Source organism: Sesamum indicum, linkage group LG9, assembly GCF_026168435.1.
Source record: "Sesamum indicum cultivar Baizhima isolate 11 linkage group LG9, ASM2616843v1, whole genome shotgun sequence".
NCBI lineage: Eukaryota > Viridiplantae > Streptophyta > Magnoliopsida > Lamiales > Pedaliaceae > Sesamum > Sesamum indicum.
The window spans coordinates 17,106,673-17,125,260 of NC_142665.1; the positions used below are offsets into that span (position 1 = coordinate 17,106,673).

Genomic DNA, 18,588 nt, shown 5'->3' on the forward strand with positions numbered 1-18,588 from the left:
CATATATACTTCTAATTATTTCTGACTTAATTTCTCATTATTTAATATTAATTTTCATCCGTTCAATAAAAGTTGATTATAATAGTAATGTTAATATTTTTTTAATAAACTCATATTTACAAATTTTTTTCTTTTTTTTTCCCTCACCTTTACATTTTTTTTCTTTTTTATTTCTTTATGAATATATTCGTGGGAACTACATACGTCGGAAATAATATATAAAAAATATATATATATAACATTAATGTTTGCCGTATATATATATGTATACATATGTATATGCAAGTATAGATTTGTACGTATATAGTCCTTCAAAATATATAAAATTCTTCTCCATCGTACCATTGTTTTGATTCCATGATTTTGCGGATTGAATTTTCTAGCGCAGAATAAATTAAAAGATAGAATAAACTTTACAATAAAAAATTCAATTCGATAATTTTAGCGAGAAAAGGGAAATATTCTTTTTCCTGTAGGGGGCATTATTGTCCAGCCATAGAAGAACCATAAGACTTATACTCAGTCCAATGCGTATTGTTATTTATTAAAAAATATAGTTTAGGTACATATAAAATCTGAAAAACAATGCTTCCATTTTTTCTCAATTCAATTACATTATTATTATTATTAATCAATCAATCTAATTTCAAGTGAACAGATTTAATATATTCAAGGCGTCGTATAATCATTTATCGTGTAATTATTTAACTATGTACATTTTTTAGTCAATAAATAATTAAATACATAGTTATATAGATATATTAATTATGTTAGATATATTTTTCAACATCTTGATAGGCAATAATATTTTGTTAAAAGTGATAGAACTGAAGCTTCAAGTTCTTTAATATTAAATTTGATTGCCATTAAATATGTTGATTTAATATTTTATATTAAATAAATTTATAAACAATATAAAAAATGATATATTCTATACAGAATTCCAATAAAAAAGAGTTATTTGAATTGGGTCCTAATAATTGTGAATTTATTGATATATAATTGATAAAAACATATATAAATAAAAACATTAAAAATACATTGATAAAGTAAATTATTGCTAATTTAAAATGCAACTTTATATTTTTATAACCATTTATTTTAATACCCAAGTATAAATATGGACAAAATGTATAAAAATCTTTGTGCTTTATAAAGTCGGCTAAAAACTTCTTTTTATTCTAAAAATAGGTTAAAACCCTCCATGTGTTCTGTAAAACTCAGCTCAATCGCCTCATATCCGTTAAATCCAACTAATGGTGTTAATTTTTTTATAAAATAAGCGTTACACCCTTACTTAATATATTATTTTTTATTTTAATGACCGTTGGATTTTTTTTTATCAAATATTGATCGTGAGATCTAATCAATTAATCTCGATCTTTAGATTTAAAAAAAAATAAAAGATCTAAATTCAAAAAATTATTTAATTTATATTATATATAAAAAAAATTTAAATTAAAAAATATATTATTGTTATTATATATATAAAAAATTAACTACCTCACCCCACCCCCGCTGCCCCCTCACCATCTCTGTCGTGCCAACGCGGATTCTTAAAACACTCGTATCTCTTCAAATACTTTATCAAAATGAGTGAGGCCAGTCTAGTTAGAATCGTCTTGAAGAGACGAGTCTAATAGTGGTGGTCTGAGATCGAAATTCAATCGGACAACGATGAATCGAAGACAAACATGTTTGTGGTCATGGCTTGAGCCTAATCTTTTCAAAGAAAATTCAAATCGAATGCATGAAAATATGCATCAAGAATGCCAGATTGGTGGCACATGCACATGCCGAAGGAAAAAGTATGTTGTTCGAAGGACTCTCATTCAAGAGAACTACTAACTCTCATGCACGAGAGAACTAATGGGATCATATTTGGTTCACATGAAGTGAAATTATAGATATCAACATTTATATATCGATAGATTCTACGAAACTAAATCAATTAAAGGACAAGTGTAATTATTTTTTTTTTCTTAATTGAATATCAATCACACAGCAAATATATTGCTCGATTATCATATAATTAATTCAAATCATACCAAATCGATCTGGATTAGAATGTTCCGTTAACTATTAGATTGTAAAGGATGGATACGTTCCACACCATCCACCCTCTTTTATCAATGATCTCAATGGACCTAAAAATTTCACCAATTATTCATTTTCACTTGAAGCCATTTCCATCTTAAAATTAAATATACACAAAGATATATATATGTATAGACTGAAACACGAAATAATGAAGTGAGGAGAGCAAGAACACATGAATCTGAAAACCAACGACTCCTGCAGCGCGGAAAGCAAGAAAATTAAAATATTAGAAGGGAATAATGGCTTTTTACAGTTTCAAGAAACTTTGTTTTCTCAGTTCATTCTGTCGTCGCACAAAGGAGTAAAGGGTATATGGCTAAGTGTCGTGTTATTGGGATCCTTACAGAGGCAGAGCAGTTGGCTACAATGGCCCAAGTTTTACTCATACAATTCCCTTTGACCATACGCTTTGCTGTACTTCTTGTTACTCACACAAGGAACTACTTATTTTTAAGCATTTACTGTTTCGAAATCTTGTTGCTTTATTTAACAAGTTCTAGTTCAGTCGACGGAGTTGAGGTTTTATGGGTCCGAAGTCGACGAATGTGTGTATATTTATCTATTTTAATAGTAATTGTTGATTAATCATAAATATATATTTGATATTGATGAGTGATTGATAATCAAAATTTAGGATAAATTACAACGACCTCCCCGAGGTTTAGTATATTTACAAATACTTTCTCGTTGTTTGAAAAATTATAAATACCCCCCTGATGTTTGATTAAATTATGTAATCCTTCGATGGAGGTATGAAATTATCAACTTTGCCTCTACTGTATATTTTCTTTTTTGGTTTTTAAATTAAAAATTTATGAAAAAAACTCGAACGAGATGGATGGAAAATTTTTTTAAAAATTATAAAAATTATCCACTTAGTCCATAAACAAATTAAAATTTTTTAAAAATAAATAAAATTATATTTTTTAATCCTCAAGGACATTTTGATCAGCTCGTCATTAAAAATGAACGGAAACCTAACAGATTGAGCTAATTGTTAGACGACCATTAAAATTAGGAAGGTATTGGTAGTTTTCCAAACAAAGAACGGATATTTATAATTATATCAAATTTCAGGGGAGATCGTTGTAATTTATCAAAAAATTTATGAAATAATTATAATCAATTCAATTAAAAAGAAAATGTGATCATGTTACTTCCTCAAAGAAAATAAATAAATAAATGAAGAAGCATGGTTATGAATAAAAAACCTTATCACTCCATCACACTTGACAAGAAGGTAGTTCTTGTGTTGAGAATAGATAAAGAGGCATGAATATGATTACCAATTAGGGGTAATTCTTGAAATTTATTTATCCAAAATTAAAATTTCTACCCCCATTCTAAAGATATTATAGATGAAATTATTAATTAAATCTTTTAAAAATCCATCAAATTGAATATTTTAACTAGATAATTAAGTTCATACATTTAATAATTATGAATTATAGAAACTAATGTTTGGTAGTATACATTAATATTCATTCACTTGAAAATAGTTCAAATTAGTTTCAATTTTATAGTTTAACTATTTTTTTTTTAGAAAAGTAAACATATAAATATGAAAAGTTTGATGAAATGACCACCACAAAAATGGTGTTTTAGTTGAAATTATTTGTGTTTAAATCTATGTTATTTTCAGTTTGTGAACAAAAAGAATAATAATAATCTTATAATAGTGATTGGAAAAACTCTAATTTTGTCTGAAAAAGATCAATTTGTCCCTGAAAAATCCCAAAATTACAATTTTACTTGAAGGATCCACGCATTTCCGGTAGGGTCGGGTCACCTGGCAACCCGAGACACGCGGAAGGGGCCTATTGAACCAACAAGATCCTCAGTCTTACACTATAAATACTGCACAGTCAGTGCATGTATGAGCCCAAATACTAGTTTGGGAGAGGTAGCGACCTCAAGCCACTTGGAGAACTAGTTCATCCGACCAAGGAGCTAGGTCGCGCAGATTTCGACCCAAATCAAATAGAATACTTAACTTTATTATGTTCCATATTTCATTAAAATATTTTATTTGATAATTTTGTATTGTGCAGTAGGCATATTGCTGTCAATTTTTCATTAAAATTAAAATAATTAAAGAAACTAACATGAAACATAACTTACAAGTTGAAAATTCTGAAACCTTATTTAAATTAAAAATTAAAAGATAATAAAATACTTTAAATTAGTAAGAGCATTAGATGGCCAATAGTGCCCCGTACGTATTTCATCTCTGATTTTCCGACATTTTGGATGTCTTGTTCTTTTTTTAATGCATTAAAAGACGTAATTTATCCTAACAATAATTATTAATATTGATTATTTATATATAATTATTGTCATTATTAATAGTGAAATTTATTATAAGAATAAATATACTGAAAGAAATTATATTAAAGAAATTATAATCCCCAAACCTTTCTTCATAGAGTTTGGTTTCTCATAATGTTAGAAGAACAAGAATGTTGACTGGTCATACACACACTCACACACAACAGTCAAAATGAAAGGTGATTGTGGGCCTCAGCACTGACCCCAATTTCGCCCCATTTCAGATCCCTAAAACAGCAGGAAATGTAATCATTACCCCCAAAAACCACCCCAAAACGACGCCTTGTTCGCATGTCTTATTGCCATGTGGGGTGTGTGTGACTTAAGTACTCCCATAGCCCTTTTTTTTTTTTTGGGCTCACAAGGATGCTTCATGACTTCAATTCTTGATCCTTTTCTTGAAATATTTGACCCCTTTTAAATTAAATTTTTGAGCAAATAGGGAAAAAAAAAATAAGAATTACATTTTACTTATTTTTTCAAGATTAAATGCAAGAAAAAAAACCCTCTTTTAATGAGCACAAAAACTCTTTAGAAATAAATACGACAAACTTATGAATTGTTAATAAAAAAGAAAAAACAAAACTCCTTAAAACTATAGGTGAGGAGCTTCTTTTTTAAAAGTTTAAGATCGTACTGTAATTTTTCATTTAGAGAGGTTTTGTGTTTAATAATTCTTGGGATAATTATATTTTCTTCTCAAATTTTGATTTAATCACACATAAATTTTTTATAATTTGAAAAATTAGTAATCTAGAAGTTTGCTTTGTTTAATAAATAGGTCTCTGCATTAATTAAAATTCACTGAATTTGTTGATAGTAACAAAAAATTGAATGAATATTGATATTTATCCACGATTGACTTATTGCAATTTATATTTTGTCAATCAAAAATGCCTATTATACCCGTCACACTAAATAAATAGTAAAGATATACCAATATTTACTTAATATTATCACAAGTCATGCTCGTTCTTCGTAGCATAACGTGAGAAGTTCAATACGAATAACATGAAAAAGAAAATAAATAAAATCGAGCTCATACTAATACTCTTTTTTTTTTCATTTTTATTATATATATAAAGGAAAAAAATACATAATGTCGACTGAAATTAATTAAATAAATGAAAAATACATAGAACTATTATAGACCCCAAATATTTCCTTTTTCCTTCCTTTATCTCCTCTATTTTTCATCACAAAGATATACACAAATCCCATTTTCTTCCACAACTCATATGGACCTTCTTCCAACCTTTATGCCTTTCTTCTCCCATCATAATATATATATATATATATATATATATAATATAGTTTTTTATTTTTTTTTTTTGGTGACAACTCTGATTATTGACAACTTAATAACATTCCCTCTTCATGCTCAAATCATGGGACCTCTTCCATTTCTCTCTCTCTCTCTTTTTTTTCTTTTTTTTTTTTTTTTTTTTGGGTGTGTTGGGGGGAATCCACACCAAAGCTCTCATCCACCAAGAACTCACTGATGAGGGTGTGAAGTAAAAATTATAGGGAAAATGTTTTCACAATTTTTCATGACTTTTTCAAGATTCCCCCCCTACAGTTGCTGTTTGGTCCAGTTTCCTCCTTTTAGTGTCTGGGCTAGTGTGTGAAGAACTTGGACATGACTCAACTGTTCCCTCATCACTCTTATAGCTCAAGCATGCTGCCTCCAACACCCCATTTGGACTCTGTGGCTCTGATGTTGATGAAACTGAGCCATTACCCACATTTGTAGTAGTAGTAGTACTAATCCCTCTGGTTGATTTCAGTTCTTGAATCAGTTCAATGCATTTCACTACTCTCTCCTGCAAAAACCACACAAAAATTTGCAAATACATTCAGCAAAAACGACAAGTTTCGTTAGGCCGGGAGCCGATGTAAACAACTACCTTCTCGACTCCCACGCAACGAGACACTGCATCATCGATGTCGGTTGCTTGTATTTCTCCTGAAACATACATGGCCACAGCTGCAGCTATTTCAGATGGCCTGAATTCCAAGAACTCGATACCTGCATTCAATTTCCAACAATGGATCATTTTCTTGTTTGTTTTAGGTAGAAGCGGTAGCTACATTAAATTGGATAACTTCAATCAAAATCGAGACCTTCGAGTGTGCTTAAGATGATTTGAAGTGATCTAGTAATCAAAGGCCCTGATGGGAATTCGTTATCGTTTGTCTTTCTGAGGTAGTAGTCGATGAAGTTGCATGGCGTATAAGCTTTGATCTTCCAGTGGAGGCGGTTCAGCACCAGAATCTCCATTCTTTGGATCGTTTTTCCTTCAAACAAGAACTTGGTCTCTCCTCCCTGTGTCATTAGTCCACATTGCCAAAACAAGTGATCAAAGTGTACTCATCTAAACACAAATGAAAATGCCAATGTGATATTCACAGCCTATTACTCTCTTTATACCTGCAAGTCCACAGTAGAAGGAACATTAACCTCCTCTATCTTGGCTGCCAGTGATAAACACGCAACGGCAACCAATTGAATAGCCCATCTTTTATCTCCCTATTCAGGCAAAGAGTGAGGAACAAACAGCATTCAAGAACAGTACAATTAGATTCCCATTCAAATGAAATGAATCAGCAAGAATTTACCCGCTCCAGTGAATCTACGGGCAGTTCATACACCGATAAGAACCGATCAACGTAACTCATAGCCGAGCACAAACACAACTCTCCGAAATTGTAGTGGGCACAGGCCTGGAAAGCAGAAAGCAACATTGAGTTATGAGTGGGAAAATTGAATGAAAAAGGTGTTGAACAGAAAGCTTTAGCAATAAGAGAAGGATTGATTGTTGGAAAACAGAGGAATTGCATTTGAATTTAAGTGGCCAAGAAACCATTAAATGATGATCATTAATCCAGCAAATCCAATGAACGTTTGAGAATTTTGACCCCTTTTGGATGAAAACTCATTAATGAGGGAGAAATCCCATTTTTGGAAAATCAAGTGGAAAATGATGAGAAAATGAAAATTGCTAAAATGAAACAAGAATGAAGGGGAAAGAATTGTCTCCAAACAATAATCTTGATAAAAATAGGAGAAATTTAAAACCCTTTTTGTGGAAAACAAATGAACAAATCAAAACAAGTTCAGAAATTTGAGTGAGAAAAACTAATCAAGAATTCAAGAAATGACAACAAAATTCACCTTAAACATCCAATCAAGAGCCTTTCTTCTCAAACGTATATCCAACTCTCCACTCCTCAATCTACTGAGATAATCATCTCTTGGCAAGTGCACCCTCTCTCTCTCAACCATCCAACAAATGCATTCTTCGCTCAGACAAGGCAAATACATCAATGCCTCTGAATCTGGCCCTCCATTGCTAAAGATCACTTCTTTTTCACCATTGGATTGATGATGGCTTTGGTCATTGAACGGCTCAAAGAGACCACCATCATCATCATCATCGTCAAAGCACAAGCCTTTGCTTCCTTCATCACAGAGCAGGTCTGTTGCTGCACAGTCAAAGCTGTTTTTATCAACCATTGGGAAATAAACCCTCAATGAATGTGCTTTGCTGTGAATGGAAGTTATCAAAACCTCATAAAGAATGGATTTTTATGGGGGTTCTTTTTTGCATGCTAAGTATTGGCATTATGTTTCTGCCATATCTGCAAGAGCCACAGAGAGAAAGAGAGGGAGAGAGAGAGAGAGAGAGAGAGAGAGAGAGAGACGAGTGAGAGTGAGACTATTGAGAGTGTGTATATATAGAGAGTTCTTCTGTGTGTGTGAGAGAGAGAGAGAGGGGTGGGGCGGGGTGGGGTGGGGTAGGGGTGTGTCTGTGTGTGTGTGTGTGTTTGTTGAATAGGCTGTATGTGGGGATTAAAAGAAGACCGGATACCTTCTTGGGCAGAAGAAAACATAAAGATGAAATAAATAAAAAAAGCACAAAATTCTTCTAAAAATATCAAACAAATAATTACATAAAACATATTTAAGGACAAAGATTTTACTAACACAGAGAACAATAAAAGATTAATTTTTCTGGGAAATTTGGGAAAGTGATGGACCTTTTTAATCCAAATGGTGATTTTATGGAAAAGAATTCTTTTATTTTTCTTTTGGGTACATATTTCATGGAAAAGAATTGACTCGTTAGCATCTGAATGGCAGTCAGTGATGATGTAATAATGAATCTAATGGGCTTCAAGATTGCATTTTAATTTGTTTATTTATAGATAAAAATATAGTAAAAAGATCATTTTTTCATTTTGCACCCATTATTTTCATTATTTTGGAAATGTAATCATTTGTTTGCTTTATTTTCAAATTTTCACCCTTTATGGTTTGGAGCATCTTATATGGAATTTTACATGTACTATAAGGGAGTTGTTATACTTGAAACAAGTTAGCTTATGTTGTTCTTGATAGTATTACATTAATCTATTAATAATGATATAAGCAACAATGATATCTATATGATTAGATCTTTTATAAGTATATTTCATTGATGGAAAAGAAATAATTTTTGAAATATTATCTTAAAATTGAGAGTAAAAACAACAAGAATCTTAATTGATATTAGGATAAATTTGTTTTAACTGCTATTTTGCGATACGCTCGCCTATGAGAATTCATCTTTTCATATAGTGTAACTTCGACGCAATCCAAGGGGAGGAGAGCGTAGAAATGCCAATTCTCATATATCAACTTTTCATATTTTCTTGTTATATCTATCTCCCCTGGCTTTACCACATTAATTTTCCTTTCCTCTGTATTTGCTGAGGATGAGATTCGGACGAAAAAGGAGAAACGTCTCGAGTACTAGTATCTTTTTTTGGTAATAATTTATTAAAAATTATTATACTTAATGGGTATTACGTTAGTTTAAATGGTAACTAAGTGGGAAAATGATGCGCGTGAGGTGTCACTGAAGCGATAACAACGATGAAAAAAGATTCTTGTTTTCTGTAAAGTTGTACAACAATATTCGTGAATTTTGTCGATATCTTACTTACCAAATCACGTTAGGAACGTTTGCCCCTTATTTTCAGTCCTAAAAAGTATAAAGCTCCAAAATTAAATGATTTGACTGTGAAACCTTTATGAGAGCATGTCACGATATAAGACTACATACAACACAGTTGGTGCTGAACTTGACACACTGGAATTCTGAACCGCCAGCCTCATATGAATACAAAGAGTGAACGAGAAAAATAAGATACACCATCAGATTAAAAATCTAAGCACGATAGTTTTGCTTCTTTTCATATCTTCATTGTTCAACACATCAAGAAACAAGCCAATGAAATAATGACCTAGTGACAAAGTTGAGGTCTAAATCTCTTCATTTAGCAAAAGATTTTAGGTTTAAATCCCACATATATTTGATATTTGTCTACTTTCATCGTAATTTCTGTTTGTGTCTATTCATTGTCTTTCAATCTATATATTCTGATTTAAAATTATCGATATGCTGAATTACTTTTTATATTTTGAAGTATTAAATGACGTAATTGACTGATTCTGTTAAAAGAAAAAAAGGAAAGGAAAAGAAAGAAAACATTATTAGACTCTAAAAATAACATTTTTTTTATTGTTTAGATTTTCATAGTTTGTTCTATTATATGACTACCTTTGCTTGCATAATGTACTAGAAAACAAGAGAAAATATAATTGGTTCGAACTAAATTCAATTAAATTCAAGCTAATAACATGCCAAGTTAATTATATATATTACGTGACGAATTTATTTTTTTGGAATGGAAAGAAAAGTTCTTACATAAATTAGATTTGAACAAATCAAACAAATCACAAAGCAAGTGTAATACACTTGTCATGTGATTGATCACTTTTCCTAAATTGTACACTAATCACATGACAAGTGTATTACACTTGTCATATAATTGGTTTAAATCCAACCAAACTCGATCTGAGTTAGCATTTTTCAAAATGATAACCGTATGATGTTACCATCTAATTGATTAAGTATAATCAAACCTAATTCAAATTCAAAATTTCCCTTGATTGTTACTGATCCTGCAACTTAATCCTATTTATAAAGTTTTTTTCCCTATATTATTGTTGAGAAATATGCAAAAATTTTAAAGATTAATGAATGTAGGATGTTTTTAGAACCACACCATAAAATGTATACAACTACATACAATATGGTAGTTATATAATAAAATATTATATCCTCATTTTGCCACCTTAGCATTTAAATGCAATAGTAAATGAAACTAATGTGAAGAGTTGTGTGATTGGAAGCCAAATCATGCTACAAATACTTTCCCACATCTTTAGTGTTGAAAAGATCATGGAACTTCAACAGGTATATTACAATATTTAACTTCTTCCAATGTTGTTGTATTTACTTTATTACAATAAGTATTCAACTTAACCTATAAATTTAAACAACAAATGTGAAAATAAACAAAACATGAAGAAATCAAAGTGAAGTAATAGTGATATCCTAATCCATTTGCAGGTATAGAATGTTAACAATGGTAATGTGTGTTTAGGTTTTTTATACATTAACATTAATATTTTGTTAACATGAAGAAATCAAAGTGAAGTAATAGTGATATCCTAATCCATTTGCAGGTATAGAATGTTAACAATGGTAATGTGTGTTTAGGTTTTTTATACATTAACATTAATATTTTGTTTTACTTCACTTATTTAATTTTATAGAGGACAAACAAATAGGAATAAATGCGATAATTAGCATTTTCTGGAAAAAAAATTAAAATTCTTGAAAGGTAAAGGTCATTTAAGAAATATAATTTTTAGAAGATGCCATTATGAGATATGCATTTATTAATTTATGCTCTTTTTTAAAAGGATATGAGCTCATTGAAAACTATTGTACAACTTATTTATCTTTCTTTCTTTTCTTTTAAGGGGAAATGACTTCATTTTATAGATGAAAATCATCAAACAAAGAGGAGGCAACATAAGGTGGAAAATAGAGGAGCCTTCCAACATCGAGCAAGAATTTTTAGCTAATAAATGGACAACAACATCACCCGAACGACAAAATATTGAGAAAGAACAATTTAGTTGAGAAGTTAGGAATTTAAGTTCATTAACAATAGAGCCAGTAGGTGATAAGTTAGGAGTCGAATCTTTAATTTTGTGGATCAAGATTTCAGTCTCCTTCCAACAAAAAATCTCTGTAGCCAAGTCTGGAGGAGACCTTCTTTGTCGGCAAGGGCAACTACATATTCAGGGGAAGCTGGCGGATAAAGCGGTGAGAAAACCAAGCTTGACAAGAACCCAAATGATTCCTACAGACAACACCAACTCCAACTTCCAATTAGTTATTGAAAATTACAGCATCAAAGTTGATTTTGAAACGGCCTTAAGGAGAAGCAATCCATCAACGAGGAATAGTGCTTTCATTCAACAGGGTAGAAGACTTGGGGAGCTTCTGGAACGCAAAAAGATAGGATCGGTCAAAACTAACAATAACATGCGACTGGAAAGGTGAATTTTCCCTGAGTATTGAGTTCCTATTATACCAAAGTACCCAAGCAATGCATAAAAAGAACACATCTTGCATGGGCTCGACGCAACCAATCTTTAGCATCAAAAGAACCACAAAGCAGTACTATTGACGAGCGAGCTGAGAGCCTCTGTACATATAAAAAACAAATAGGGGGAGAAGAGGTCTTCATAGGGAGTCTCCTCTATGGGGTAATAGATCCAAACTCATTTCATTAACAATAAATGAGTAAGAGACAGAAGTAACGCAAAGCATGACAAAATCAAGAAAATGAGAAGAAAAACCTAAGTTAATCATAACTCTCTTTAGGAAAATCCACTCAAGCTTATCATACACCTTACTAATATTATGTTTAAGAGCAATAAACATTTCTTCTCCTTTTGTATGGATATGTATATAACGATTCATCCCGAAAGCATTAAGAGCATTATTTGTAATAAAGCAATTGGGAATGAAAGCAGCTTGTGAAGGAGAAATAATAAATCAAGGAAGGACTTAGGTCTATTTGCAATTGACATAGAAGAGATCTTTTAAGCCACAGTGCAAAAAGTGATAGGCTGAACTTGGGTGAGACTCTCAGGTTTTTACACTTGGGTATGAGAAAAATGTTAGTAGCATTAAACTCACGTACAAAATGATTAAGAAAATTCAATTCGCAAGTAACCACATTTTTTTTTTTGACAATTTGCCGTACAAATTGGTACAATATGGGGGCATGCCATAGGGACCTGGGGATTTAAAGGGAGACATCTGAAGTAGAGCTTTAGTTACCTCATCCTCCATGAAAGGGCTCCACCACTATTTTTTCACCAACTCGTGGTTCGATGTCTCTACTTATTAATCAAACTCAGTCCCCAAAGGATGGTCAGAAGTGAATAAATTAGAAAAGTATTCCAACACCAATCCCTGAATATCCTCAGGTTGATCCCACTAATGTCATAAATCATCTCGAAGTCGGTTTATGGTGTTAGTTATCTTACGCTTACTAGCTTTCTAATAAAATATTTCTTGTTTATCTCTCTATTGAAGCATTGCTTCCAATAAATTTCAGTTTATATAAGAAGACCCCTTAGTTTAGTATGTAATGCTTGCTCCTTAGATTCTGTAAAAATGGGCTTGATCGAAGTCTCTGGATATCTGCCTTGACCTTTTAATTTGAGGCCAACCTACCCTTTTTGATGATCTGCTCTAACCTGTTAAAGTCCGTTGATAGCTCATTAGTTTTTCCATCAGTGTTTCAACACTAGTAAAATGATTCCTATTACTGAAGCATCCCCAACAATCTATTCGCAATATTTGTATTGCCAATGCCTTCAAAATACCAAAATCGACACACCAGAGGATATGATTGTTGAATTAGATGTGGGATGAGAAGGCAAACTTCCTATCAAGACGAACGCAGATGGTAAAGAGATGAGGATGATTGTTAGACCAAGTGAATTGGGGCCTTTGAAACCAAGATCAGTTAGTCCATATTGCAAGGGCGCATTTCAAAAATCCTCTAGCTCTCCACTCGGGTCGAACATTCCCTCCTTCCTTCTCAAATTTGAATAAAATCTCGTTGAAGTCTCCAATGCATAGCCAAGGTTGGGGAGAGCTGTACAGCCAATCATGAGAGGAAAGACCAAGAGAACTTCCTTTTACTAGCATTCTGTTCACCGTAAAAGCCAATATATCTCCAACTTTGTGAACCATCCTCCAAAATATGGAAATATGAGAACGATTGAATGACAACATTGGCAAATTTATCCCACTGAAGAGCTAAGCCACCGCTACGCTAAATGAAAAAACAAGATATATCAAAAATAAAACAATTCAAAATTAAAGTAGTTGAATTTTCATATTCAACATCTAACATGAAATTATGTGCTTTGGTTAAAATTTGAATGGTATTGCAATCTAAAATTTAAGTGCAACTAAAATTTGACACCTACAATGTCCTAATATTATCTTTACTTACATGCAACATCTATAGAAGAATTCAATCTTTTTATGATATGGAACGTTCTTTTATGTCTCATATTGAAATTTTTCTATTCGATATTCCAAATTTTAATGTTTATGTCCTCACCATCCCATTGGACCCATCAAACTCATAGTTATGTTAAGCACAATTTTGATGCAACAAAATCTGAAAATCAAGGGAAAATAGGTGTTGGTATTATTTGTAGATATTGTGGCGTTTGTTGAGATTGTCACAAATATAATCTCTATTGTTCTATTGTGTCTGAACATACTGAGGCTATTGCAACAAAACATACCTTCAGTAGGCGTTGGGTAAAAGTTGGAGCAAAATTGAAATAGAGAACGATTGCTTATTTGTTATCTAGAAAATTAATAGCAAAACTCCATATACCTCCATCATTAGACTAATTATAGTGGACATCAAGCTTTTGGCAAGAAATTTCATCTCAATTTTGTTTCTCTTTTTTCCTCATCTTAGTAATCAAATCGCTTACCATCAGGCTTGTCAAGCATGGAGTATCACAATGTTAATAATTTCTCTTCTCTTTCTCATTCATTCTTATATTCTTAGTTAATTCCATCACATTAATAATATCTATCATTTCCATTTTCAAAAATCCAAAAAAGGAAAAGGAAACATAATGTAAGTTACAACTATAAGATTCTCACTTGCATAGTCCTTTAATTGTATATTACTAGTAAGTTTCTCATTAGAATTCCTAGTATTATTTTTTATTATATTGAAGTGATCTTCACCAACAAAGTCGACAAGTTCGGTGCAAGATGAGGATCATGGTACAATCATACAAAGGTTGAGGTAGAATAAATGAAGGGTGATGGGCTAATGTATAAGCAAGGACATATTCTCGAGACTATAATTCTCGTACAAAAATAGTTACAGATTACTCGCAGTCACAACTCTGACCTCAATACAGGATCATGTCGCAATCACAAAGGTTCATTGTGATTTCTTATGGATTTCATAAGGTAAGTTGTGGGTTGCATTATTTTTGTGTGGTCCACAATATGCTTTGGACTCGTGGGCTGTATCTGGGAGTTGTTACTTTCATGTATATATTAGGTTAGTTACTTTTAGCAGGGTTAGGATTATTTGAACATAGGGCGGTTTGATCCATGCGTAACTTAGGGTTAGTGTTTAGTGAGTTTGATATGGATAATAAGTCAGGTGACCAAACATTAAAGTCACCAACTTGACATGCATAGTGGGATTGTTTCATGGACTTACGTCCATTACGGGGTCATGAGTTTTAATCAATGATATGTTGTGGTGAAATCATTGGAAGCATTTTTCAAGAGTTTTTTATTGTGCAAAATCATTGGAGATTGTTGCACTTTCCTTCTAGTCTGCCTAATGATATCCATTGCTTAAGAATCCTATAGGCTACTGAAAGTTGGTATGTTTGGAGTGTGAAAACTTCCTAACAGAAGTCAATGATTGGACAAAGAGATTGTCTCCTGGAGCCGGGTGTATTTGTTTCTACGTATATAAAATTCTCCAAACAAAAGGGTTGTAAAACTATTCAAAATGTCCCATCTTGCCACATAAGTAGCAGAAATTCGGTAACCCATCATGAACAATAATAAAAAAGATGTATGTTTCATGCAGTGGGTCTAATCTGAGTTCTCTCTTCAAAGGGCTCATACCATTTAAATTGATGCTAATCTTTGCATCAGAGTTCTAATAGCTTCCAAATTGATCTAACTCAACGTGTAAGAACTTACCCAATTTGTTTTAATAAATATAGCCATTTCCTCTATTTATACTGCATAAGTTAGATCACTGCCAAAATATGAAGAATTTCCTCCACTCAAGATAGACTTGAGAGATTGTACGTCATCTCCAATTAGGCCAAGAATGAGGAAGTTCCATTAAAGGTCCACGAATTTCCATTAATGGCCCAGTTCTTATCAACCTGGTGATTAAAGGTAAGAAAGAAGCATTCTCCCACTCACATTGTTGGCTTCCTTTCACAGAGTGCAAAATGTTTGTCAACATAGATTTTGAAAACAACAAACTTTTAGTGTGCGATGGGAGAGAAGGCAACCAACTAAGGAAATGTTATTGTTTTGAAGCTTTATGTTCTAGATAGGTTCAAACACCCTATACCATCTTCCTCTCCTCCTTTAGTATGATTCTCTTACCCATGTGTAATATATCTCTCTCCTTGAGGCCTCAACAAGGACTTGGTCATAGTTAACTAATCAATAGTATGAACACGTGGCGAGAATTAGTTAAATCCCAGAAAGACCATAGAAGGGAAAATATATCACATCTCAACACACACCCTACAACAGTGAAAGGGGGTCAGTTGCTCGGAGGGAATGTAAGTGTAATATTAAACTTTTTTGAAAAAAAGTATAATGTATTTCGCGATTATACTAATAAATTTTATTTATACTATGATATGACCCCGTATATTTTTTTATTATTTATACTAATTTTTAATTTAAATTTAAATTATTTTATTAACTTTTTTTATTGAATCTGTATATAAAATTACACCTCTTAATAATTGAAATACTAAATTGTTCAATAATATGTTAATAAAAATTAGTTACTAGCTTACAAATTCAAATTAAAAAATTATCACACTTGTATAAATTACTTTAAAATTTTAAATTAAATATTTATTTTTATTTTTGTTTATAAATAAATTTTATTAATATTAATAAGTTGTAAATATATGTATATATGTGTGTACAATATAAATATATAAATATGTACATAATTGGACATATTTATATGTATATATTTATACATTTATATATACATATTTTTATGGCGAACGATGGTGGAGGAAGGTGAAAGGCTTGGCACAAGTGGTACGAGGCCGTAGGCCGCAATGGGGCGCTGGGAATGAGGGCACAGACAAGAGTTGAGGGTGGCATGGTGATAGGATTGGAAAGAAGGAATAATTTTTGAAAAAAACTAATTTAATAATTTAAAAAAATTAGTTTATTCATTTAAATACAATTTAATTATAAATAAAGTTAGAGGATAAATATTTTTTAAATTTTAATAATTTCAAAAATTTATAAAGGTGTGATATTTTTTTTAATTTAAACTTATAATTTAGTAATTAATTTATTAATATATTAATTAAATAATTTAATATTATAATAATTAGAAGTGTAATTTTACATAGAGATTCAATTAAAAAATTAATAAAATAATTAAAATTAAAATTAAAATTAAAAATTAGTATAAATAAAAAAAATATGGAGTTATATTATTTATCCACATAAACATTACTTTGACCCCCCTCTATCTTTTGGTAATTACAAAACACTCCTGAGGGCATTTTTATTATTAAAAAATTAAATTAAAATTTAATCGAGTTAACATGGGTATTTTGGGATTTTAAAGGCTGTCAGTGATGATTTCTGTAATTTTTAAAAAGATAGAAATATTTTGTATAAAAGGACAATAGATGAAGGGGTGTAAATATAATTATCCCTTAAATTTTTAAAGCACAAAAGAATTTAGAATTATCATTTGATATTTTGTCATTAAAATTGAATTCGTACCTAATAAAATCCAAGAATTCATCAAAATTAAGATGTCTCTTTTCCTCTCTTTTTACTTCCTTTAGTCTTCCATATCTTTATGGGCAAAGACTCATCATCCATGCACATATATACTATATTTATCAACGGTGAATGAAAAGAATCAAGTCAAAATACCACCTTTTTTCTGGCGCCAATATTTAAATTTCTTGAAATGTCTATTTAATATGTTGGAACAAAGCTGTAATAAGATTCCTAGACTTGGAAAAATAACCAGTGGAGGGGTGACATAGTAAAGAATCATCAGCACAAATTTCTGGTGTTGGAGCTCACAGTCAAAGTTTCCAAAGGGTTCACTAGAAAAAGTGCAAGAAAAGTAACTCAAACCTTACGATTCAAGATATTATCAAAAAAGAAACTTACGGTTGAGTTTAAATTAGATCATGTTAATAATCGCACATTGAAAATCGATGTGGGCAGTAAAATACCAACATTATAGATCTCTTGTAGAGCTTCAATTAGAAATGGATCTCCCTTGACATGCTTACATCTTGAAAGAATTTAACCTACACGAACATAATTAATCTCCTCTCCCGTCCGGTGATTATTCGTCTAATCAAGAAAAGACAATTAGTTCTTTTTAAAATCCAAACTCTAAATCCCTGAAGTTCTTTGGTTGTTCTCCATCGGACAGTTTTTGTATGTTTTAAGTCTAAGATCTTTCTACTTTTCGTATTTGACTGAGAGAACATATCAATCAATGTGTTTTTTGAGTCAGTGGATTCTATATTTATAATGGAGTCACAGAGACTTGTAACTCACGACAATCTTGCTATTTGAGGATATTCATCTTATCAACTAATCAATTTGAAGGGCAAAAATGAAAAGAGAATTTCCCGTATTACTACCTCGTTCATGAATATTCATGAACAATTGCAGTACATATATAACGATATTTCTTTTAACACTTCAAGTCAGTGCACCTCTCTGCGAAGAAGGAGGCTCGAACTCTATAATTCGTAGTCTCAAACACAATATATATATATACATATATATATATATATGAATTATATGACGAACAAGTAATCAGGCATCAACAGACCTCTACTCATAGAAAATCTTTAAGAGGAAATTACATCTCATGTCCCCACCAGTTAGCTCTTTTGCCCCTTATATGAGCCATTGT

General features: G+C 31.4%; 1 protein-coding gene across 1 annotated transcript; it reads right to left on the minus strand.

Annotated features, from left to right (window-relative positions):
- Window positions 1-5,467: 5,467 nt before the first annotated feature.
- On the minus strand, window positions 5,468-8,134 carry LOC105178263 (cyclin-D4-1). The gene is made up of 6 exons (XM_011101709.2): window positions 7,604-8,134; window positions 7,048-7,152; window positions 6,860-6,958; window positions 6,553-6,754; window positions 6,336-6,457; window positions 5,468-6,251 (listed from the first exon to the last, which is right to left on the minus strand). Exons 1-6 carry the CDS (start codon window positions 7,943-7,945, stop codon window positions 5,988-5,990), a joined length of 1,134 nt encoding a protein of 377 aa, XP_011100011.2. The 5' UTR covers window positions 7,946-8,134; the 3' UTR covers window positions 5,468-5,987.
- Window positions 8,135-18,588: the final 10,454 nt, after the last annotated feature.